This window comes from Geotrypetes seraphini, chromosome 5, assembly GCF_902459505.1.
Source record: "Geotrypetes seraphini chromosome 5, aGeoSer1.1, whole genome shotgun sequence".
NCBI lineage: Eukaryota > Metazoa > Chordata > Amphibia > Gymnophiona > Dermophiidae > Geotrypetes > Geotrypetes seraphini.
Genome location: NC_047088.1, coordinates 28,670,856 through 28,697,661, shown reverse-complemented (window position 1 = coordinate 28,697,661; position 26,806 = coordinate 28,670,856). Strand labels below are relative to the sequence as shown.

Sequence of the window (26,806 nt, the reverse complement as noted above, 5' to 3'; positions counted from 1 at the left end):
ATGGTCGTGTGATCGCAGCGCTCCTCTTACCTGGGTAACCGTTGAATAAATAAAGATTTCCTTTTAAACTGTTTTCGGCTGAAAACATCGGAAAGGACAGCGGGAGCATGGCGAGCACCCGACAGAGTAAGAATGAAACCGGAGGGGCTGTGAAAAGGCAGAAGCAGGATCAAATTACCCCGAGTAAGGTTCCGCTTCCTGCTGATGTATCAGAGGAGTTAAGCAAAGCTGAAGTTATGGGGGAACTGAGGCAAATCAAACAAGAGACAGAGACTGTGAGTAATATGGCAGAACTGAAGGAAGAAATCCTGAATATACACAGACAAATGGAAGTAGCTAATAAAAGAACAACAGAGTTAGAAGTTAAAATGGAGAGCTTAGAATGTGAAGGAAAAAGATGCAAAAATGACAGTTTGGAAATAATTCAATTAAAAAGTCAGCTGGAAGATTACGAAAACCGTGGAAGAAGAAAGAATATAAAACTTTTTGGAATACAGGAAAATTTGGAAGGGAAAAATGCAATACAGTTTTTAGAAAATTTAATTCCTAGATTATTGCAGTTGGATTTCAAACAGCCTTTGGAAATAGAACGGGCACACAGGATTCCAATAAAGAGTCTGGAAAATCAAGGGAGACCAAGACCATTAATATTCAAGATGTTAAGATACCAGCAAGCAATAGAAATTTTAAATGCTGCCAAAAAAGATAAATACTTAAACTATAAAGGATCCAAAATATGGTTTTTACCAGACTTTGCTAAAAATACAGCAAATATTAGGAAGAAATTCCTTGATCTGAGATCTCAATTAAAGGAAAAAGGATATAAGTATGGGTTATATTACCCAGCAAAAATGAGGGTATCTTGTGGGGATAAATCTTTGTATTTTGTTGATCCGGAAAAACTAAAGACCTTTCTTTCAAAATCAGAACCTATGTCATTTTAGCACAATGGGTGTTGAAATGAAGGGATAAATACTAAGACTGGATTGGTGGATATTGAACAAAAAATTAAATATAAAGAACTATGGGACTTTTGTTAGTTGGAAAAAGAAGAATATGCAACAAAGAACAGGAAATAAAAATGGACAAGTGAAAAAGAAAATAAAAGAATGTAAAGAAGAAACTAGAAAGAAGGATAGACTGGAAAGACATTAAAGTGAAGTTATTAGACTGAACTTTTAGGAGACTAAAAGATGGATGGTTGGAGTAAAGAATGAACAAGAAGGATTAAAGGACTGGACAAATTAACACAAAAGGAAAAGTGAAGACTGAATAGGAAAATAAATAGATGTGAAGAAGAAGAAAGCAGGACTGATAGACTAAAAGGATATTATAAAAAAAAAAATGAATGACAATTGGCAGTCAAAAGTCTTTAAGAGTGGATGGATGGAGATAAGAAATAAATATGAAAGTTCAGTTTATTTAATAAGTCAGAAAAGGAGAAAGTAAAGAATGAAAGGACAATAAGGAAAAGATTGCAGAATGGACTAATGATAGAAAGGACAAGTTATATGATATTTAAATGCAAGTAAAGGAAAGGAAAATGAATAATATAAAAGAAAGGTACATAAGAATTTATTTGTAGCTGAAGGAATGTAAAGATTGATGTTGTGATAATATAGTTTTAAAAAGATTGGATTTAATTTGGAGAAGAGGAAATATAAAAAGGGGGGAAAAAAATTATTTTGAAAATGAAATACAAATGTTTAAATACAAATAGGGGATAAAAACTTATAAAATTGAATTTTTTTTTTAAACAGAAATATATGAAGAGATGGATATTTGTTGTTGGATATTTAAAGGAGGATAGGAGAAGATGGATTAGATAATATAAGATATAGGAAAATGATTCTTTTTATTAAATATATGACTATGATAGAATTTTCTTGAATGAAATAAAATGTTGGGGGAATGAATTAGAGATTGGTGAAATGATAAAAATGCATTAATGGAATGTTAGGAAATAAATATGGTTATGTGACTAAAGGTTAAATAATAGATAGAGAAATTAATTACTTTAAAATGGAAAAAAGAAAAAAGGTTTTATGATTAGAAGAGAGATATAATTAAATATATTGTGGAGAGGTAGTGAGTTTGTCTCAATAAAGGATAAAGGGTTTATTAATAAATATTGTTTGCCTGGGGGGAGGGGGGAAGTTGGGATTACTGTCCAATGTGTGTCCTTAAGCAGTCATTATATGGGGGGGAGGGGTGGGAAGAAGGTGAGCGCTTAAAGGGTATTAAAGATATTACTAGGATGATTAAGGAAAAGATTAATAAGGGATTGGATAATTTGGAGGTAAGAATGTGTTCCATGGGGAGAAGTTTTCTAGATCTTAGTTATGGAAGAAGGGAAGAGGAAGATTATGATAAGGAGTATAAAATATATTATGTCTTTTAAGATATTTTCTATTAATGTCAATGGCCTGAATCATGTAATCAAAAGGAAAAAGGTATTATCATTTTTAAAGAAGCAAAACGCGGATGTTTATTGTCTGCAGGAGACCCATCTTAATATAAAGGAATCACAGAAACTAATGGGTGGGTGGGTGAAAGAATGTTTTTTTGCTCCAGCAGAGGGTAAAAAATCAGGAGTAGCAGTTCTTATAAATAAAAAGTGTATGGCCAATTTTAAGATAGTAAATTCGGACCCACATGGAAGATGGCTACATGTTGATATAAGTATGGGAAATAATGCCCTGACGTTGTTCAATATATATGCCCCTAATTCGAATCAATCAGAATTCTTAAAAAAATTACAGAGTATGTTCTTACCACTGGCTGCTTCTAATTTAGTGGTGGCTGGAGATTTTAATGCTGTAATGGATCCATTAATGGATAAAAAAACCAGGTAAAAGTATAAAATCTTTAGGTTTAGATAATTTGGTTCAATCATGTGATTTGAAGGATATATGGCGTATTCTTCATTTTAATGATCAGGAATTTTCATTTTGTTCACAGGTTCATAAATCATTTTCAAGAATAGATTATATTTTTATTTCATCACATAAGGTGCAGCAAGTGATTAAGGCTTCCATTGATCCCATTATCATTTCGGATCATGCGGGAGTATGGATAGATTTACAATTAGATCAATTAGAAAATAGAAGACCTCTTTGGAGATTTGATAATGCATTGCTTGTGGATGAAAAATTTTTGGAAAATTTTAAAACACAAATTAGTGATTTCTTTCAAATTAATTTAGTGGAAGATACATCTATTGAAAATGTATGGGACGCTTTTAAAGCGACTATGAGAGGTCATATTATATCATATTCGGCTTTTGTTAGGAAACAGATTAAAAAACAGTATATAGAGTTAGAAAAAGAAATTAAAATACTAGAAACTAAATTGGTAAGCAAATGGGAACATGATGTATTACAAGCTCTTTTGAAAGCAAAAGGTAAATATAACGAATTAGCTTCAAAAATGATAAGAAGAGACTTGTTTTCCAAACAGACAATGTATTATGGAAATTCTAATAAGGCGGAAAGATTATTGGCAAATTATCTTAAAGCAAAAAAAAGAAGAACTAACATTAATGGGATAAAAAATGATAATGGTATAATAACCAATCAAACGGATATAATTTTAAAGCAATTTCTAAAATTTTATAAGGACCTGTATTCTTCCGAGCCTTATTTGGAGAGGCAAAAAGATGGTAAAAATTTTTTAGATTTAATTATTGGACCTAAGGTTCCTGATCATATAAAACGGAGTTTAGATGAACCTATATCATTAAAAGAATTAGAAACAGCGTTGAGATCTCTTAGAGTTGGATCCGCTCCAGGTGGTGATGGTTATACAGTAGAATTTTATAAAACATTTCAAAATGTCCTTTCCCCATATTTACTAAATTTATATCAGACACAACTTATAAAAGGTGATATTAAAGGTACTATGGCTGAATCAATAGTAATTGTTTTGCCTAAGCCAAATAAAGATCCTACTTTGGTTTCGAACTACAGGCCTATATCTATATATATAAAATCGGATGTATGTATGTATGAGCCGCGATCACGCAAAAATGGCTTGACCGATTTGAACGAAACTTGGTATGCAGATCCCTCACTACCCGGGATGATATGTTCTGGGGGTCTCGCGGCCCACCTGCACACGTGGGCGGAGCTACAAACAGATAATCGGATTTCACCCATTCATGTCAATGGAAAAAATGTAAAGAGCTGCCAACGCAAAAACGGCTTGCCCGATTTGAACGAAACTTGGTATGTCGATCCCTCACTACCTGGGTGATATGTTCTGGGGGTCTCACGGCCCACCTGCACATGTGGGCGGAGCTACAAACAGAAAATCAGATTTCACCCATTCATGTCAATGGAAAAAATGTAAAACAGCTGCCAACGCAAAAAACGGCTTGCCCGATTTGAACGAAACTTGGTATGCAGATCCCTCACTACCTGGGGTGATATGTTCTGGGGGTATCGCGGCCAACCTGCACACCTGGGCGGAGCTACAAACAGAAAATCAGATTTCACCCATTCATGTCAATGGAAAAAATGTAAAAACTGCCTCCGCAAAACCGGCTTGCCCGATTTGAACGAAACTTGGTATGCGGATCCCTCACTACCTGGGGTGATATGTTCTGGGGGTCTCACGGCCCACCTGCACATGTGGGCGGAGCTACAAACATAAAATCAGATTTCACCCATTCATGTCAATGGAAAAAATGTAAAACAGCTGCCAACGTAAAAACGGCTTGCCCGATTTGAACGAAACTTGGTATGCAGATCCCTCACTACCTGGGGTGATATGTTCTGGGGGTATCGTGGCCAACCTGCACACCTGGGCAGAGCTACAAACAGAAAATCAGATTTCACCCATTCATGTCAATGGAAAAAATGTAAAAACTGCCTCCACAAAACCGGCTTGCCCGATTTGAACAAAACTTGGTATGCGGATCCCTCACTACCCGGGATGATATGTTCTGGGGGTCTCGCGGCCCAACTGCACACGTGGGCGGAGCTACAAACATAACTTCAGATTTCACCCATTCAAGTCAATGGGAAAAATGTAAAAAGCTGTGGGACCGATTTGAACTATACTTGGTATGCTGATCCCTCACTACCTGGGGTGATATGTTCTGGGGGTCTCGCGGCCCACCTGCACACATGGGCGGAGCTACAAACAGAAAATAAGATTTCACCCATTCATGTCAATGGAAAAAATGTAAAAAACTGCCATTCTCACAGTAATTCCAACTACCTGGGGTGATATGTTCTTGGGGTCTCGCGGCCCACCTGCACACGTGGGCGGAGCTACAAACAGAACATCAGATTTCACCCATTCATGTCAATGGAAAAAATGTAAAATGCTGCCATTCTCACTGTGACCAATTTGGACGAAACTTGGTATGCAGATCCCTCACTACCTGGCGTGATATGTTCTGGGGGTCTCGCGGCCCACCTGCACACGTGGGCGGAGCTACAAACTGAAAATCAGATTTCACCCATTCATGTCAATGGAAAAAATGTAAAAAGCTGCCATTCTCACAGTAATTCACAAACGGCTTGACCGATTTGAACGAAACTTGGTATGCAGATCCCTCACTACCTGGGGTGATATGTTCTGGGGGTCTCACGGCCCTCCTGCACACATGGGCAGAGCTACAAACAGAAAATCGGATTTCACCCATTCATGTCAATGGAAAAAATGTAAAACGCTGTGGGACCGATTTGAACGAAAATTGGTATGCAGATCCCTCACTACCGGGGGTGATATGTTCTGGGGGTCTTGTGGCCCACATGCACACATGGGCGGAGCTACAAACAGAAAATCAGATTTCACCCATTCAAGTCAATGGAAAAAATGTAAGAAGCTGTGGGACCGATTTGAACGAAATTTGGTATGCAGATCCCTCACTACCTGGGGTGATATGTTCTGGGGGTCTCGCGGCCCACCTGCACACGTGGGCGGAGCTACAAACAGAAAATCAGATTTCACCCATTCAAGTCATTGGAAAAAATGTACAAAGCTGTGTGACCGATTTGAACGAAACTTGGTATGCAGATCCCTCATTACCTGGGGTGATATATTCTGGGGGTCTCGCGGCCCACTTGCACACGTGGGCGGAGCTACAAACAGAAAATCAGATTTCACCCATTCAAGTCAATGGAAAAAATGTAAGAAGCTGTGGGACCGATTTGAACGAAACTTGGTATGCAGATCCCTCACTACCTGGGGTGATATGTTCTGGGGGTCTCGCGGCCCACCTGCACACATGGGAAGGGTGGGTTCACCCAAGAATGTATATGTTCTTGCTCCTGGAGGTGAAACTAAAAATGTTGTTTATAATCAATTTTTGTGTTAGTTGAATTGTATTCTTTTTGTCAAATATTTCACATTATACTTTGAATATTTTACTTTTTATAAAGCTGTAACAAAATTATTTCATTCACCACTATAAAGTATCTTTATTTAAATCCATTTACAGTGTTATTGCTATAATTAAATACCCGTGCAACGCCGGGGCATCAGCTAGTAGTTTATAAATCTTTCCTTTTGGCTAAGTCTTAATAATAATATTGTCATTTATAGCTAAAGAGACATATGATCAATAAACTGTTTATTTTACTTTTGTGATTATGATAAACATGCCGAGGGCCTCAAAATAGTACTTGGCGGGCCGCATGTGGCCCCCGGGCCGCGAGTTTGAGACCACTGCACTAGACCATCCTCCACTCCATCTGAAGCAATGAGGAGTAAAGATAGGGGAAAACCTGGACATGAACTCTTATTAGGGCACTGTCTGGAGGTATTGCCAAAACCCGGTAGTTTGTCCGGGTTTTGGAAATCCTGAGCTCAGAGGCCACGGCTGGAAGCCTTTGCACAAGCGCGGCCTTTGACGCAATGGCGTCACATGCGTGTCGACATCTGTGCGTGCGTGAAGGCTTCCAAATGTGGCCTTCGAGCTTGGGGAGGTTCGTGTGGGGTGGGGCTCAGGGGAGGAATGAGGCGGAACAGGACAGGACAGGACTGGAGGCGAAACGGGGCGTGGCCAGGTGTCCTCTTTTTTTTCAAAGAGGAAATCTGGTAACCCTAAGTAAAGGGCAACAAAACAAAGGAGAAAGTCCAACTTTGTCTGCAGAAAAAACCAAGCAGGAGAAACAAACAAAACTGCAGACTGTGTACAAGATGCGGGCAAAAATTTATTGTACCAAAATTAAAATGCAAATAAGTAAAATAAAACCCTTTTACCAATCAAGGGACCCGACACGGTCCGTGTTTCGGACAAACCTTCGTCAGGAGTCCATGGTGAAAAAGGTTGGGACATACCATAAAAAAATGAAGATAAGTAACAAAGTGCCTGGATATTGTGTTTGCCGAGGATCGCTGCAAAAAGTAAAGCGTCTCAAGGAAGCAGTAAAAAGAGGCGAACACAATATACAGGCACTTTGTTACTTATCTTCATTTTTTATGGCATGTCCCAACCTTTTTCACCATGGACCCCTGACGAAGGTTTGTACGAAACACTGACCGTGTCGGGTCCCTTGATTGGTAAAAGGGTTTTATTTTACTTATTTGCATTTTAATTTTGGTACAAAAATTTTTGCCTGCATCTTGTACACAGTCTGCAGTTTTGTTTGTTTCTCTAACCCTAAGTAAAGGGCTAGATATACAGAGTTTTTTCCTTTTTCTGTATCTATGGGGAAAATAGTATCTGTGACCCAAAATGAATGGCCCATAATGAATGGCAGTGGGACAATGTGTGAGACAGTGAGTGGATGCAGGCTTTAGGATTCATGTAACATATAGTAACATTAGTAGATGACAGCAGATAAAGACCCGAATGGTCCATCCAGTCTGCCCAACCTGATTCAATTTAAATTTTTTTTTTAAAATTCTTTATTCATTTTAAATCGTACAACAAGTGCACAAAAATACAACGTGAAAACAATCTTATAACACTTGTACATCTTACAATAAAATCATAAATATATAAATAAATAAATTTCCCTCCCCCTACCCACTATTTTATTATCAGTAAACATAGCATATCCCCACCACCCCCCTCTCCCTATATATAAATAAAATACCATCAAAGGAAAACAATGCCTATTCATTACAATATTTAACCAATGGCCACCAAATCTTTATAAAATTATTATAACTACCTTTCTGTAAAGCAAGTACTTTCTCCATCTTATAAATATGACACAAGGAATTCCACCAAAATGTATAATTAAGATTAGCATAATTCTTCCAGTTATTAGTAATATGCTGAATAGCGACTCCCATCATTATCATTAAAAGTTTGTTGTTATGTGTTGATAGTTGACTTTTTTTTCTCATAGACATACCAAACAGAACAGTATCATAGGATAAAGCAACATGGAAAAGATAGAGGGAGTATGAATGATAATAATTGATAATTGTTAATTATTAGTATATGGGAGGGAGGGGTGGGATTCTTTTATATTTATGTACTTGGAAGATTACAAATAAGATTGTCAAGTGATTAATTAATATATTTCTGATGGATTATTGTACACTTGTTGTAATTTTTGAAAACGAATAAAGATTTATTAAAAAAAAAAAAAAAAAAAGCAACATGGTTTTCTAATAAGCTATTTATTTGAGACCAAATTGAATTCCAAAAATTCATAATGCAGGGACAATGAAACAATTTAATTTTTTTATTTTTTTTCTTAGCTATTTCTGGGCAAGAATCCAAAGCTCTACCCGGTATGTTTAATACATAGTTTGCTCACTTAATTTTTAAAGGATTTTCCTGAACTTAAGAAGATACCGTTAAAATCTATTTTGGAAGATCAGAGCAATGCCTGTCTAAAGAGGGCTGAAAAGTTGCTGAATAACTTTCTGCAGGTAAGAGGAACCCAGCTCATATATACTGGACAGTCACACCTTGGATAGCGAGTAATGTGGTTTGCGAGTGTTTTGCAAGACAAGCTACACATTTTATTAAGGGCTCCTTTCACGTGTTAGGGCCTTAACGCGCGGAATAGTGCGCACTAGCCACTACCGCCTCCACTAGCACACCTTCGTAAAAGGAGCCCTAAATTTAACTCAATAAACGAGCGTTGTCTTGCAGTACGAGCACGTATAATTGCATCACATCTTCAGAACCCACAGTTCAAGCGCACACATCTTACGCTGAGCGCGGCTGAACGTAATAAAAGCATCACGCCCAATTTACCCACAGTTCAAGCACGCACTACATACGCGCATCTTACGCCAAGCAGGGCTGAACCATTGCTCAAGCTCTCACAGATACAGTATTTTGTATTAAAGAAATTGTCTGAGTTTCCATTATTTCCTATGGGGAAATTCGCTTTGATATATGAGTGCTTTGGATTACGAGCATGCTTCCGGAATGAATTATGCTCGCAAACCAAGGTTTGACTGTATATATAAAAGAAAGAGCAGCAAGAAAGTGTTAAATGATTGTATCTTTGGCTGTGATGTGCTTCAGGTATGTTTGACATATGTTTGGTCAGTTCATGTCCTTGACTCTTGATTGATCTTGATTACACCCTTTAAATCCACCCAAACCCTCCCACATACCCAGTGGCGTACCTAGGGTATGTGGCATCCGGGGCCCATCATTTTTTGACACCCCCCCCCCCATGTAAAAAAATATTTTTTGTAATGACCATGAAACGGAATAAATGGTCAGAATAGAAACAGGCAGTGAAAATTTTCTTATATTCCAAACATAACATAACATAAATTATGTCTGAATTGTCATGACATCAGAAGTACATATGGAGTAGTTGCAGGTGATGCTTGGGACAGTTCTGATTGTGTTAGTTCGGTTTTATGTGTTTTTTTAATAGAAGGGTTTTTATTTCTTTTTGAAGGTTTTGCAGTCTGTGGTCGATGTCAATTGGTTGTAGAGTTGGGGGTCGAGTGTTGCAGCTCGAATGGCTAGGAGGTTGTCGAACAGTTTTTTTCTTTTGACGTTTTTGGTTGGAGGGTGTGTGAATGGTGCGTGAGTTCTCCTATGTCTGTTTGAAGTGGATTGAATTATTTAGCTGAAGAAATTAGTTACCCCCTCATCCCACACACATTAATTCTCTTCCATTTTTGTTCCCATTATAAAAAACACTGATAAGTTCCCAGAAAAAATATATATTAAAATAAGAAGTGAAAACAAAGGCCCCTACAGATGAGAACATAATATAAGAATAGCCTAACTGGGTCAGACCAATGGTCCATCATGCCCAGTAGCCCATTCTCATGGTAGCCAATCCAGGACACTAATACCTGGTCAAAACACAAAGAGTAGCAACATTCCATGCTACCGATCCAGGGCAAGCAGACACTTCCCCCATGTCTTAATAACAGATTATGGACTTTTCCTCCAGGAATTTGTCCAAATCTTTCTTAAAACCAGCTACACTATCTGCTTTTACCATAACTTCTGGCCACTTCATTTTTAAGTTTAGATCTTTCCTTTCAAACAGAGACCTTGCTAGATGTCAAATACAGCACAAGGTAACTTCACATGGACTTAGCTGTGCAGGAAATGTGAATCTCCTCAAACACCCACCATATAGTGCAAAAATGTGCAAAGGTCTGTTTTTTTCTTTCGATCACTACATAGCCTAATGCCACACAAGCAGCGCTGTTACAAACATATTCTGTAGGTCAATGCTAAGGATAACAAAGTTTCCTTCCTTGGACCAGAAGGAGATACTGATAAACCACTGGAAGAGATCCCAAAACAACACCCAAAGACCCACTCAGTGTGTGAACCAGTTGAGTGGAGTGGACTAACTGGGGGGTGGAAATGGGCCCGGAGTTTGCTCAGCAGAATTTCCCAGACCACCTCTTCCTCTCAACACATTGACACGCTGCCACCACCACCACTACCACTAGGAACACCTCACTGGGTAGGCCAGCTATGCTATAAACTTTATAAAACACGTTATTATATTTTCTTATAAAGCACATATTTTAACTGAACTCTCTGACATCCTCAGCCTTTCCATTCACAAAAATAGAAGGAAGAAAAGTTCCCATTTCCTGCTGTCTCATGTCCCCGGCCTATACAATATTTTTTTTCTGCAGACCCTTCAAAAGTCTGACCAAATCCTCGCTTCACTTGCATTATAAAGTACTGAGGATGCAATCTCTACCCAATCCCAGGTCCTAAAGTCTAAGACAGTAGCGCAAACTAATGCTGCCAGATTCAGGAAAAAAAATTTTGATTCGTTTCAGCCTATTGAATTGGTTTTTCAATTCAATTTTCCTGCCCAGTTGGGTGATTTTTTTCAAAACTCCTGGTGGGTTTTATAGCTTTTTCACCCCCTTTGGCTTCTCCTAACCACACTGGCGCTGTGGTGTAAATAAAATAAAGAAACAAAAAGGACTTTTCCTCTCTCCGTTAAATCCTAGCTCACGTTTGCAGTCCAACACCAGCTCTGGAAGGATACACATTTCAAATCTGACATATTATAATCACAAAACAGAAAATAAAATTAATTTTTCTACCTTTTGTTGTCTGGTTATATTTCAAATCTTGTTGGTCCAAGGCTCTGGTTTTCTTCTGATAACTTGCTTGCCAGGGTCTCCTTCTTTCTTCTTTCTGCATGCTAACCATCCATCTGCCAACTCTGTCCTCCCTTTCCATTTCCCTTCCCTCCCCAGGAAGTCTGGTATCTTTCCTTTTTTTCATCTCCCTCCACAGATCCACCTTTTCTTAACTACCCCTTCATCCGGCATCTCTCCCTCCTTCCCCACCACCCCAGAGTTCACCATCTCTCCCTTTCTTTTCCCAATTACCCTCCTATCCAGTATCTCTATCACTCCTCCACACCATCCCTTGTGTCCAATTTCCCTCCCTTTCTGTTCCTTCCCTCCCTAAATCCCATGGTCCATCATCTCTCTCCCTCTCCTCTATTTTCAGACCCATTATTTCTTCCTCCCCCCCAAAGTTTGGCATATGCACGTCTCTTTGAACACCCCCTTCCCTCCGTGTACTTCTAAACCAGGGTCCCCCCCCCAAAGGCCTGTCCCCCCTTAAAGGCCTGCACCCCCCTTGAAGGCCTGTCCCACCCCCTTGTAGGCCTGTCCCACCACCTTGTAGGCCTGTCCCCCCCTTGAAGGCCTGTCCCCCCCCTTGAAGGTCTGCACCCCCCCTGAAGGACTGCACCCCCCTTGAAGGCCTGTTCCACCCCCTTGTAGGCCTGTCCCCCCCTTGAAGGGCTGCCTGCCTGTCCCCCCCTTTAAGGCCTGTCTCCCCCTTGAAGGCATGCACCCCCTTGAAGGTCTGCACCCCCCGAAGTCCTGCACCCCCCCCGAAGGCCTGCACCCCCACTGAAGGCCTGCATCCCCCCTTGAAGGCCTGTCCCCCCCTTGTAGGCCTGTCCCACCCCCTTGTAGACCTGTCCCCCCCTTGAAGGATGCCTGCCCCCCCCCTTGAAGGCCTGCCTGTCCCCCCTTAAAGGCCTGTCCCCCCCTTGAAGGCCTGTCCCCCCCTTGAAGGCCTGCACCCCCTTGAAGGTCTGCACCCCCCGAAGTCCTGCACCCCCCCCGAAGGCCTGCACCCCCCCTGAAGGCCTGCATCCCCCCCCGAAGGCCTGTCCCACCCCCTTGTAGACCTGTCCCCCCCCTTGAAGGCTGCCTGCTCCCCCCTTGAAGGCCTGTCCCTCCCCCTTGAAGGTCTGCACCCCCCCGAATGCCTGTCCCCCCCCTTGAAGGCCTGCCTCCCCCCTTGAAGGCCTGCCTGTCCCCCCCCCTTGAAGGCCTGTCCCCCCTTGAAGGCCTGCCTGCCTGCCTGTCACCCCCCTCCCCCTTGAAAGCCTGCCTGCCTGCCTGCCCGCCCGCCCCACCCCGAAGGACCCGCTCGCCCCCCTGGCCTCCCCGCACCACCTATGAAGCAGCACTACCTATGCTCCCGGCCTTGCCGTTCAGTCCCCCCCCCCACCACCCCCGAAGGACCGTTCGCCCCACTGACCTTCCTGCGCTGCTTAGGCGCTGCTTCCTGTGCCGCAGTCTCGCCCCTCCTTTGACATCAGAGGAGGGGTGGGACCGCGGCGCAGGAAGCAGCGCCCAAGCAGTTCAGGGATCGCTGACGCTGCGGGCTGCTTCACAGGTGGTGCAGGAAGGTCAGTGGGGCAAGCGGTCCTTCGGGGGTGGGGGGGGACTGAACGGCAAGGCCTGGAGCACCCCCTCAGGGCTGGCACCCGGGGCAGACCGCCCCTCCCGCCCCCCCCTTGGTACGCCACTGCACATACCCACCCTTACCCCCATATTAATAATAGTAAAAACTTGGAAACACGCATTTGAAATCAAGTGAAAAAGAACTCTCTACAGGCAAAGCAAAATTAAAACAACGGAAATAAGCACCATAATTATATAAAACAAAACAGAATTATATATTCCTAAAGCAAAGTTTAAATAGATAATCACCACAACCCAATGTGAAAGAAATCAATTTGTCTAAAAATAAAATATCCATATGTCATTTCATAAAATCACAAGTTATCATAACATTTGAAAATAAATTATATCCATTTTTTATTTTTCCTCCTTTTAACACTAATTAATTATATATTTATTAAATTAGAATAATGAATAGATATAAATTCAAAATCAATATCAAAACAAATAAAAATGAAAAATAATTCACAATAAAGAATATCATACAATAACATACAATTGGAAACAATATGACAGGTTAAATTACAATTTCTGGTGGAATTCTGTATGTCATATATACAAAATGGAACTCACCATTGCAACGCAAAAAGGTTATGTGAGTAAATTTCAGAAAGTCTGGGGACCGTTAACAGATTTTTGTAATGAATGATTAACTTTTCCCATGATAAGATATTTGATTAGAGGGGAAAGGGGTGGGATTTTATTTCTGATTATTACATAATATATCAATATTTGAATGAATTTCATAATAAAGTTGATTTTATGTATTATTGAATTGGGAGGGAGGGAGGGATGGGGGATTATTATATTCAATAAAAATGAAATAAATTTAGATTTCTTACATAATATTTTAACTTTATATAATACTAATTTTCTAATGAAATGTTAAATTTGATGCTAATATGTGAGTTAACCAAGTGTGTATATTTAAGTTTTTTATGAGTTTATTTGATACACTTGTTGTAACATACGAAAATGAATAAAGAATTATAAACCAAAAACAAATAAAAATGAAAAATAATTCACAATAAAGAATATCCCTTCCTATCAATGAAAGAAGAAAGAAAGAATATAGATCAATTGAACTATATATTCCTTATTCCTACTAAAATTAATGCTATACCTTTGAAGATTCCCCAAAAATCTGCAATATTTTATATAAAATACCAATAGCTAGTTAGATATATATCTTTATATCCATTCTTGTCTACCTTTAAAACATTAATTAATTGAATATATTCAATATTTAAGCATAAAATCACAGGAATTTAATATATCTGTAAGAATCTTTCCTCGATGTGAATTAACATAAATATTATTAACCTGAAATTTGATGCAAATCAATTAAAAACATCACTTTAATACATCTTAGACTACATTAAAGGAGTCTTTAAGAAATATTTATCCTCAAAAATAAAAAATTAATGTATCAATGCAATTCCAACTATTAAATTATTTCATCTTTAAATAATAGCTTTTAGTTGGGAAAGACATATATCCATAAGCTAAATTTTCAATATTAAATTCTGAGAAACCAATAAAATATTTTTACATCACATAACATCCTATCTTAGAAGAACCCTGGAAAGAAGAACCCTGGAAAGAAGATCCTTCCCTTCAAGTGAAAACCCAAGAGCACAGATGAAGCCAATAACAGTAAATGAGTCTGCATTAGAGTTTCTTCGATGATAGCTGTAAACTTTTTGCAGAATCAGACCAAACTCTCCTCATCCCACTCAAAACGATGACATAGCGTTGTCTTCGGCAATTCCTAGCACTCTTCTTGTAGCTCCTCCCCTATTAAACGAAGGAGTAGGAAGTAGGCTAATGTCAACGTCAGCAACGGAAACATCTGCCCCAATCGACTTCTCAGAACGATCAAAGAGCCAAAACAGGATGTGTTTCCGGAGCGACATCAAATCTTTGCTCACCATGGAGCAAAGGCTGGCCATAGAAAAGGCTCCATTTCCCCTCCTCTTCATTTCCTCCAGAGAGACAGGTAATAAGAGAGGCTGCCCGCATCTAAATTGCAATTTACCATGGTCCACGAGCCCAGTAGAATTTCACACCCAAGAATAATGATGTAATACATTCCATATTCCAATTCCATAGAATGTAATTTCTTCAGTTCACCATGCGCCATAGCAACCATCTAATTAGTATAAAACTCGAGCATTTTGTGAAGATTTAAAACAAGTTCCATCTGTTAGTTCCTAGATTCAAACCGTTAATACAGTTACATCAAATAAAGAACCATCTTTCGAGTCTTTCAAATTTAAAATAGAAAACAAAAAAAAAAATCAGAGCTTTGTTCATAAAAACATAAAATATTATAAAAATAATTAAAAGGTATGACATTAGAGTCCCTTTTAAATTCACCTCTAGGAAATCATCGGTTGTTCACATGTATCCAAGAAGGCCTTTAATTTCTCCGGATCCTCAAAGCTCATAGTCTTGTTAGCATAAGTAACTTTCATTATAGCCAGATATAACAAGCCGTATCTTGCTCCCAAACTTCTCATTTGTGGCCTCAAATCCAATAACTTTTTCCTTTTTTCCACAGTGACCTTAGCAAAATCAGGCAAAATATGAATCTTTGAATCCTGACATTTTAAATTTCTATTTTCTTTAGCAAGCCTAATTATTTCCATGACCTGCTGATGCCTTAGAAGTTTAAAATAATTGGACGTGGTCCCTGTGAACTCGCAAATCTTTTTGAAGGGATCCTGTGAGCTCTTTCTATTTCTAGAGGATATTTTGACTTCTAAGGCAGGATCTTCGGTAGAAAATTTTCCAGGAAGGAGATTGTATCTTTTTTTTCAATTCCCTCCGGGATCCCAATAATATGTAAATTGTTCCTTTTTCCTCTATTAATCACATCTTCAAGCTCCCTTGACATCGCATCCACTTTTGCCCTATATGATTTACAAGTCTGAATTTCAAATTCATTTGCAGCAATTCTCTGGTCCATATTTTCAAACTTAAGATCCAGATTATCCAATCGTTTAGTAAGATCTTGTAGTTTTAAGGAGTTGTCAGTGACAATTTCTTTAATTATTTTCAGCTCTGCAAAAATGTCACCGTTGTTTTCCTTTGGCAACGGCACTTTAGACGGTGTCATCGGCTCAATCTTTGATCTTTTTGCACTTCCCGCACTAGTGCCAGCCATCTCGTTTTTCAACTACTTATTCGTTGCCATTTACACAACAGACTCCTCTATTTTGATAAAGATACCAACAGATTAAATAGCCTATAAACAGCTTTCAAAACCCTGTAATTGAGCTCAGTCTTCACCCAACCATCCCACTGTGACTCCAAGCCACGCCCAGCCTGCAAATTTTAGAAATGACTGCAGACAGTGCAAGAATGGGGCAGCTGTTGGATTTCATCCTACTATGTTGTTGGTTTTTTTATATATAACTAGTATTTTAGCCCGTTACATTAACGGGTGCTAGAATATATGTCTGACTGTCTTTATTTCTGTCTCTCTCTTCCTCCCGCTGTCTTTCTTTCTGTCTGTCTCTGTCCCTGGCCCCCTTTGTCTGTCTGTCTTTCTGTGTATCTCCCTGCCCCTGTGTCTTTCTTCTTTTCTTTCTGTCTCCCTTCCTCCCTCTGTCTGTCTGTCCAAAGCAGCATTCCCTCCCCCTCCATTTCCCTCCCCCCACACCACTTCCCTGTGCAGCAGCATTAGCATTTCCTCTCCCCCCTTTCCCTTCCCGCGGTCCCCACTACGAACCTGGCGATTCCAGCGTGTGCAGCAGTCTTCACATGCTGCTTCGGGTCCTTTTACTGCCCTGATTTACTCTGACACGTCCCTGATAACATCATCAGAGACGCGGCAGAGCAAATCAGGGCAGTAGAAGGGCCTGAAGCAGCGTGTGAAGACTGCTGCACACGCTGGAATCGCCAGGTTCGTAGTCGGGTCCGCGGGAAGGGAAGGGAAGGGTGGGGCGGCAAAGAACTCGGGTCCCGGGCGGCGGGGTCATCGCAAGAGCTGGTTCGGAAAGTTGCTGGACTCCTCTCAGCTCCGTTTTTCGGTTCGTCCTGGGGGGGGCAGGAGGCGCTCTTTGTGCCTCAGTCCCAGCTTGTGGAGGCGATCGTCGGCTGGCTGGGAGCGGGCTTGTGGAGGCGATCATCGGCTGGTGACGTACAACATGCATGCGCACTCTCGCCTAGCGCGACAGATCAGATCTCAGGGAACGCACAGCGAGAGTGCGCATGCGTGGCTAGCATTTTATTATTATAGATTGTTTATTCATTTTAACACTCACAATAAGTGAAACAGTATATAACAGTGTTCTTCAACCACCGGTCCACGGTGCGATCGATGCAGCGTTATCTTTGAGCCAGCTCTCTCTTCCTAACTGATTCAGTGCACAAAGCCATGGGCAGCGGCTCCTACGGGCATCCTGCGCCTGAACCGGAAGCCTTCTCTCTGACATTGCAACATCAGAGGGAAGGCTTCCAGATGAGGCAAGGAACGTGCAAGATGCAATTAGTACTATTATGGGGGCGGGGTCTGGGGTGGACATTGGGTAGAGATGGGCGGGGTCTGGCCCATGACTTAGCCCAGTGTTCTTCAACAGCCGGTCCACAGACCGATGCCAGTCCACAGAATAATTTTTTTATTTCTGATGGTCCATAGGTATAAAAAGGTTGAAAAACACTGGTATATATCCATACATCACTTAATATTATACAAAACTCAATTTCAAATTCCATATCCCTCCCCTTCCCTATTCAATTACATTCAACTCAAGACAAATATATAATAACCTCCCCCCACCCCCCTCCCCACATTGTTACTCTCAAAGAAAACCAAGAAATCCCCACCCCCCTTCTTGGACGTGCATATTTAAGGGGAAAAACTTGATAGTCAATCATTACAGTATTTTGTTAATGGCTCCCAAATATCCTGAAATTTCATAATGCCCCCCCTTTGTATGGCAATTACCCTTTCCATTTTAAATATGTGACATAATGAATTCCACCAAAAACTCATTTAAGCGATCCCAATTTTTCAAATTTTTCATTATATGTTGTATGGCAACCCCTGCCATAATGAGTAATAATTTATTATTATTAGGTGAAATTTGACTCTTAGCTCTCATTGTTGTTCCGAATAACACAGTATCATAAGTTAATGCAACCTATTATTTTTATTTTGTACGTATATACTGCTCTTCGATTCAAACATCGGGACTCCTTTTACTAAGCTGCATTATCTTTTTTAGCACACGCATTTTAGCGCGCTAAACCCATGCTACACGACTAGAACTAACGCTAGCTCAATGCTGGCGTTAGCGTCTAATGCGCGCTATTCCACGCGTTAATGCCCTAACACGGCTTAGTAATAGGAGCCCTCAGTGCAGTGTACATCAATTAAAAAAGGAAAAGAACACCAAATAATCATGATACAAGGATAAGAAGAAAAAGAAAGAATAAATAAATAAAATTAATAAAAAACATTTAGTTGCTGTATTGAGAGGTGCTTAATTGAAAATTAAAACCAAATCATAAAAGAAATTAAAAACATGCTTAATCTAGAAAAAAAACCAACAACTAAGAGGGAAATGCCAATCCAAATAAATAAGGCCCCAATTCACTAAAGTCAGCAATCGGCGCTAAATCTGTTTTCACAGGGCAATCGCTGCTAACCGACCCGATTCACAAAACGGCCCACCATGTATTTTCCTCCTCGATCGCCCATTTTCCGATCATGCCATGCAAATTTGTAAAACCCTCTGTAAAATAGCCAAGCGATTGATTCACTAACATTTGCTTGACTATTTTGCATTGGGTTTTACGATCCTAAAACCTGACTGCTGTAGACCTGTCGGTAAGTATGTTAACTTCCGTGCAAATCATTTGCATGCAAACTTGATAGTGAATCAATCGCTGTTTGAAAATCAGCCAGAGAATCGGCCAACAGCGATTGAGTTGCTATCTTTAGTGAATCTGGGCCTAAGCTTTTAGCTTGGCTTTGAATGTAATACAAAGAAGTTCACCACAAAGTTCATTAGGAAGTGAGTTCTGCAAGAAAGGTACTGGTACAAAAAATGCAGAATTTTGAGTTGACTTAAGTTTAACCAGGTGAATTGATGGCACTGTTAATCTCATCGAGGTCTGTCAGAGACAGAAACTACAAGTTGCACGGACACGGACCTCAGATTTTTAAGGCCGTGCGGGTTTAGATCCGCGAGGTCCGTGTTTTACCCCTTCCCACCAGTTACTCCCAATACACATCTGATTGATTTATTTATGCATGCTTGATATACCACCATTAGTTCCTAGATTCAGCATAGCAGCTTAAATAAAAAAATAAAGAGAGAAATGGAGGGAGAGAAAAGATGGTATAGGGGAGAAGAGAACAGAAAAGCAAAGAAGGGTGGAATAGTGAGATGTTAAAATATAATATGATGGACAATAGCCATACAGCAGGGGAATTTTAGAAAATTTCAGGAGATTTGGGAGCCATTAACAAAATATTGTAATGATTGAATATGATATTTCCCCTTAAAAATGCACATCCAGGGTGGGGGGAGGTGTTTTTTTTTATTTGAATATTAAATAAGATATATAGGAATGGGGCTTATGGTAGGTTTTCTTGAATTTAAAGAATGTAATTGATTAGGGGGGAGGGGGATAAATTCTGATATGGATTTTAACAGAATATTAAGTGTTGTATTGGAGTTTAAAATGCTATAAATGCTGTTACACTTATTGTAAGTTTAAAAAAAAAATGAATTGGAAAAAATATATATATATAATATGATGCCTTTTATTGGAATATATTTGACTAGAAATTGTCAGCAACATTCTTTACTGAGTTAAACAAAACATGAGGTCACGACAAAGGATGTTGTTGCCTGAAGATACAAGTGATTCATAGATTACAATAGAAGTGTCAAAGGCGGGAGAAAGGAAGTGTATCTGTGTGCAGTGGTTAGGGAGGAGAGGGTTAGCAGAGTGGTGAAAAGGCAATTGTTACTGATTACAACAATATTTTTCCTCTGTAGGTACTAGTGAAGCTTATCCAAGCAAGCCAGAACATGGATGCCTGCCTTTTTTTCATCCCTCTTGAGGGGCCAGACGAAGACTGGGATGATTTGACAGATGTGTTCTATGAGCTGCTGAATCTGGTGTCGGAAGATGACTTGAGCATCAAAGTAAAGCCTGCAAGTCAATTGCTTTATTCAACTGCCCGTCTGTAGTGCGCTTTTCTAGTTGAAATAGTGCCTGAAGGACAACGAAGCCCTTTTCAGTTTACAAATAATGTTTCTTTTTTTTTTTTCAAAATCTTTATTCCTTTTTTCATATACATCAAGTGTACAATAAATATAGCTCATCATATTACACTATCACTTGAAATTTCAAAATAAAATATTTCAACATAAATTTTTCCCCACCCCCATTCATATCTATATATATATGTTATACTTCCTATGTGTATTATTCAATTAAAATATTCAAATATTTATTTACATTATTATATCCCCCCCTCCCACTCCTTCAAATTGTCACATAAGGAAAAAGAATAATAAATAATAATTAACCTTAATCATTATAATAATCTATTACTGGCCTCCACACATCCTGGAACCTTTTAAAACATCCATTTTGCACTGCAAGTAGTCTTTCCATTTTATACAGGTGACAAACTGAATTCCACCAAAAACTGTAGTTTAATCTAGTACAATTTTTCCAATTAAACGTTATTTGCTGGATCCCCACACCAGTAAGAATCATCAGAAGCTTGTTATTTGCTGCAGATATTTGGCATTTAGCTCTCATACACATACCAAAAATAACATTATCATAGGACAATGCCACATGATTTTCCATTATTAGGTTGACTTGATCCCAGATCGATAGCCAAAATGCCTGAATATATGGACAATAAATAATGTTTCAATAAAAGAGACTAATGTAATGAAGTATGAGCTAAAGATGTGTGCACATTTTATTCTGTTCATATTAGCAAATGAATGAATTTCTGATACAATAGTTAAAATGTTAGTGCACAGAGTGCAAAATACATGGAAAACAAACATGCAAAATATGCAATAAGGCTAGTCTTTTTACATCAATTAGGTGCACTAAAATTATAGTAAAGTTTATGTACATTTGATATGCTGCTGTTTCTTACCAGATCTAAACAATTTACAATAGATAAAGCACAGTTACTTGCTGTAACTAAAGTCAGAAAGCCCTGAGAGCGAGAAGGCATGAAAAGTTAAGAGATTGTTAAACACGTCTTCTTAGCTCTGTGAAAACGAAAAAACTGAGGGACCATGTGCCCTACGTCAGGCGGGAAGGCACTCGCACATGCGCGGTTCGGGCTATGACGAACTTTCTAAAGTCTTAAAGTGGCGATGCACTTTTAAAGTGGTTCAAGAAGGGATTGGACAATTTTCTGAAGGAAAAGGGGATAGAGGGGTATAGATAGAGGACTACTACACAGGTCCTGGACCTGTTGGGTCGCCACGCGAACGGACTGCTGGGCACGATGGACCTCTGGTCTGAACCAGCAGAGGTGGTACTTATGGTCCATACCGGGGCTCTGTCAGTGATGTCACCCATAAGTGAGAATATCTCCCTGCTGTCTCTGGAATAAAATAAGTGTACATCAAAGGGCTAGAAACAGGAACCCCACTGTAACCCATTAAATGTATATTATAGGGATCATAATAAAAAAAAAGTACAGAAAGTGGCCTAAGTCAGTACTTGGACGATCAAAAAGACAGATCATCCAATAATCAAAGCTGCTTTTAGACGTATCTAAAACCAGCTTAGGCCTTTACCCTGCCTCTGTACGCCTAGAGCAAAAAGGGGTGTTTTTGGAGAAGTGGAAAGAGCGGAAGGTGGGCCGACCTAGACTTAGTCATCTGGCAGCCATAACCAAAAAGGTTTGACAGGTTGCAAGACAGAACTTGTACTTTTGACTTAGACCAAGTCAAAACAGGTAAAAGTTCTGAATAGGGGCCGCTGAGCTGATCGCAGCTGCTGTGATCAGCTCAGCAGCCCAGGCAACCTGTGTCGTTCCCCCCCCAAGTAATGATTGCGGCAGGAGAGATGCCTAAACTCTCCTGCCACGATCCCCCCCCACCCCCCGAACCTCGCAATCACCGGCAGGAGAGATGCCCAAGTGACATGGAGGGAAGCTCACCTTACCAGGCAGTCAGGGGCCCCTTGTAGTTGTGGGGCCCAGGGCTACTGCCTTGTTTATCCCCCCTAACACCCTATTGTTGTGGATCCTATTGTCCCAATGGTCAGTCTGTCCCTGCTCTGAAGGCTTTAAAATTTTCTGATGTGTTTACTGTAGCTAGGTGCAAGATAAACACAGATGAAAAATATATGTTTGTTCAACTAATTAAAGAGCAACTGTGTTAAGTAAAGAGCAGCAAAGCTAAGTAAACAAGCTACTGTTTATTTGAACTAACTGATGTGGCCCACCAAAAATTGGCTGGCTAGCTACAATACTGCTTAGCCCGCAGAAGCACCAGTTAATTTTATTCCATCTCTGATCCAGGAATTACATTTGTAGATTAAATAAATGTGAGTTGAGCCTTCGGGGTTTTAATGTATTTCCCTGAAACTTTTAGTTAACCTGAACCTGTTCTGGGCTTATTGGGGAGAACAGGATGTAAAACTAACTAACAAACTAAATAAATAGTTGAACACACATTTCAGCAAATAAAGTTTAAATCACAAAAATATTCTTTATTTTATTTTATTTTTTTTATTCTTTATTCCATTTTTTTATTTTTTTATATATTTCTTTATTCATTTTTAAAATATGAAAACAAGTGTACAATAAATCAAATCATAATATACATTTTCACTTGAAATTTTACAGTCATCTTATACTATAAATTACCTCCCATCCCTCCCTTTCCAAATATACTTGTAATTACCTATCACATTTTTCATAAAACCCATATTCCTTTTTAATCATTCAACAAGTCTACAAGAAAAATCATACATAGGCTCAAAAACAACACTTGATAAATCCATCAAGACAATAACAATTTTTTTTGATTGAATAATATACACTTGTTGTAAGATGTGAAAATGAATAAAGATTTTTTTTAAAAAAGGCCTATTTTTTTTAATCTTTATTCATTTTCACATCTTACAAGTGTATATTATTCAATCAAAAAAACTTTTACAAATCACTTTTGACAATCTTACTTATAATCATTAAAGTATAAAATAATCCCTCCCCACCCACCCCATCCACTAATAATAAATCAATTAATAAACATCATATATCCCAATCCCACCCTACCTATATCTTATATAATAATAAGGTGTTTAAGGTGTCTGATCATTAGAATATGTAATCAATGGCCCCCAAATCTTTTTAAAATTGTGATATGTTCCTTGCTGTATAGCAAGCACTCTCTCCATCTTATAAATATGACAAGCTGAATTCCACCAAAAGGTATAATTAAGTTTAGTATAATCCTTCCAGTTTCCAGTAATATGTTGAATGGCAACCCCTGTTAGTATTAGTAAAAGCTATGAGATTTAAGAGTCCAATTTCAGGGGGCGTGGTTTGGAGCGCGCACGAAATGGCGGCTTAACCGCGGCGCTCTGCGTATCCAGGCAACAGACGGAAAAAAATAAAACTTTCACTTTGTCGGATCGAAATAAAAATAACAAAAAACAACGTCGGAAATGGCAAGCATGAAGCAGGGAAAATCTGAAAAGCCTTCAACATCGGGTATATCTGCAAAAAGAACAAAAGTAACTCCCCTGTCACCATCGAATGTGCCGTTCCCGATGGAAGCTGAAGAGCTCGCTGAAAAGTCCGATATTATGACTGAGCTATTTAAAATAAAACTAATGCTGACTGAAAACTCTAATAAAATCTCTGAAGTTAAAGAAGAACTTCGTAACATGAAACAAGAGATTCAAACCGAAAGACAGAGAATGGCAGTGATGGAAGAAAAAATGGAGCAATTTGAATCCTTCACACAAGAATATGATAAAGATAAAAAAGAAGTAGCAGCTTTAAAAAATCAATTGGTGGATATGGAAAACCGAGGAAAAAGAAAGAACATCAGAATTTTAGGTCTGGCTGAAAATATTGAAGGGGGAGATCCTGTACAATTCTTGGAAAATCTTTTACCTAAACTGCTACAGCTCAATTCAAAATGGCCGTTAGAAATTGAAAGAGCCCACAGAATCCCCACAAGAAAGCCAGTAAACCAGGCTGCTCCAAGACCTTTGATATTCAAGGTATTAAGGTACCAACATGCTCAGGAAATATTAAAATTGGCAAAAGCAAATAAAAACTTAAATTATAAAGGATCAAAACTGATTTTAGTTCCTGACTTTGCTAAATATACTGCAAACATAAGAAAACAATTCCTCACATTTAGACAGCAGTTAAAAGAAAAAGGCTACATATATGGAATATATTATCCGTCCACTATGAGAATATCCAGTGGAAATAAATCCATATATTTTCAAGATCCTGCAAAACTAAAAGAATTTTTGACACAAGAAGAACCTATGTTTACATAAAAAAACAGAATAAAAGGAACAATTCAGCTGAAGAAAGAAGAAAGAAGAAAGAAGATGGAAAAAAAAAAAAAAGGAAAAAAAATAAAAGAAGATTATTAATAAAAAAAAAAAATAAGACATAAAAAATATTTACTAACTAATAAGATAATTTATTGATATATTGGATGCAATAATATAAAATGATTTTATCATATTAATTATTAATAAAATATTTGCATCCACATACATTAATACTAATGAAAAAAAAAAAAAAATTTTTTTAATTATTAAAATATAAATTAATTATAAAATTAAATTATTTATATAAAATATATATTTTAATCAGAATAGAGTTTATTCAATTATTTAAGCATATTAACTTATTATGATTAATGAACAATGAAAATGATTTACAATGAAGTTATTATTAATATTATTGAAAGAAATATTTGTTATATTGAGAATAAGACTTAAAAATGAAATATATTAATTTATTATAAAAACAATATTTTAATTCTATGTAAGAAGATTGCAATTTTATGAAATATATATAAGATAAGAATTTGATTTATTGAAGGGATTTATTAATGAAATAGGTCAACATTATAAAATTTATATTTTATTCAATTATTTAGTCATATTAAATTATTATGAAAAAATAAGGTATTGATTAATTGATTGGTAGATAATTAATAAAATAGGAATTCATTATAAAATTTATTTACTGATATAAAATGTATATTTTTATTCAAGTATTCATTCAAATTAATTCATTATGAAGATGATCTATGAAAATGATTGAAATGCATTTATTATTAATATTAATATTTTTATAAAAATGGGTATATTTAATTTAAATGATGATTAATAGATATATAGAAAATAAGAGCTATATTTGTAATATGTTTATTTATTAAGAGTATTATATTACATGTATGCATGATATTGAATTTAATTTTATGAATCAACTATATATATAATTCTTAATAATTTTATAAAATTTTATAGATTAAATGGATATAATTTTCAATTATATAAGGGTGGAAGTATAAAGAATGTATTGAATATAGAGATATGTTTTTAAATAATATAATGAATTATTAGTTGCCTGGTGATGGAGATTTAGGTTTTGCAAGACCAATGCGTGTTCCAGATCAGAATATGATAATGGGTGGGAGGGGAGGGAAAATAATAGGGGGGGATAGGGGATAAATTTTTATTGAATGTGCTAGGATCTAATCTTGTAAATTATCATAGAATATTGGTTAAAACATAATTATTAATTAGATGGATATAAAAATGTTTTCGCTGAATGTCAATGGTTTAAATCATCCTATTAAGAAGAAGAAATTATTATCGTTCCTTAAAAATCAAAATGCGGACATTTATTTTATTCAAGAGACACATCTTTCGGAAATTGAATCAAAAAAATTATCTGGAGGTTGGATTTCTAAATGTTTATTTGCACCGGCTTTAAAGAAAAAAGCTGGAGTGGCTGTTCTGATAAACAAAAAATGTAATGCAGATTTTAAATTAATTAATTATGATCCCTTAGGTAGATGGGTACATATCGAAATGGTTATGGGAAATACAACCCTGAATTTATTCAATTTATATGCTCCTAATACGAATCAAATTGAGTTTTTTAAACAAATTCAACAATTACTTTTACCACTGGCTACATCTAATTTAATAGTAGCAGGGGATTTCAATGCTGTAATGGATCCGATTTTGGATAAAAAACCAAGTAAAGTTATGAAATCATTAGGCTTAGATAATTTGATACTATCTTGTGATTTAGTAGATATATGGCGAATTCTTCATTTTAATGAACAGGAATTTTCTTTTTGTTCTCAGGTCCATAAATCCTTTTCACGAATTGATTATATATTTGTTTCTAATAATATAGCGCAGCGTGTATTAAAAGCAGTAATTGATCCCATTATAATTTCAGATCATGCTGGTGTGTGGATTAACCTTCAAAATTATGATGTTGAAAACTTTGATTTAATTTGGAGATTTAATAATGATTTACTAGCGGATTCAAAATTTCTTGAGGATTTTAAAATAAAAATGCAAGAATTCTTTCAAATTAATGAATCAGATACAATTAATGCTGAGATCTTATGGGATGCTTTTAAAGCAA

General features: G+C 37.9%; 1 protein-coding gene across 7 annotated transcripts in view; it reads left to right on the top strand.

Moving 5' to 3' along the window:
- LOC117361316 overlaps positions 1-26,806 on the top strand; it is a 192,098-nt gene that overhangs the window by 97,303 nt on the left and 67,989 nt on the right. For 6 of the 7 annotated variants that reach the window (XR_004539627.1, XR_004539628.1, XR_004539623.1 and 3 more), the window contains 2 exons: positions 8,743-8,844; positions 20,166-20,315. Coding sequence is in view for 1 of the 7 variants with exons in the window: in XM_033946481.1 (XP_033802372.1) it covers positions 8,743-8,844; positions 20,166-20,315 (252 nt within the window). In the remaining 6 variants the exon portion in view is untranslated. The remainder of the gene's footprint in view (positions 1-8,742; positions 8,845-20,165; positions 20,316-26,806) is intronic. The other variant, XR_004539626.1, reaches the window with a different exon arrangement.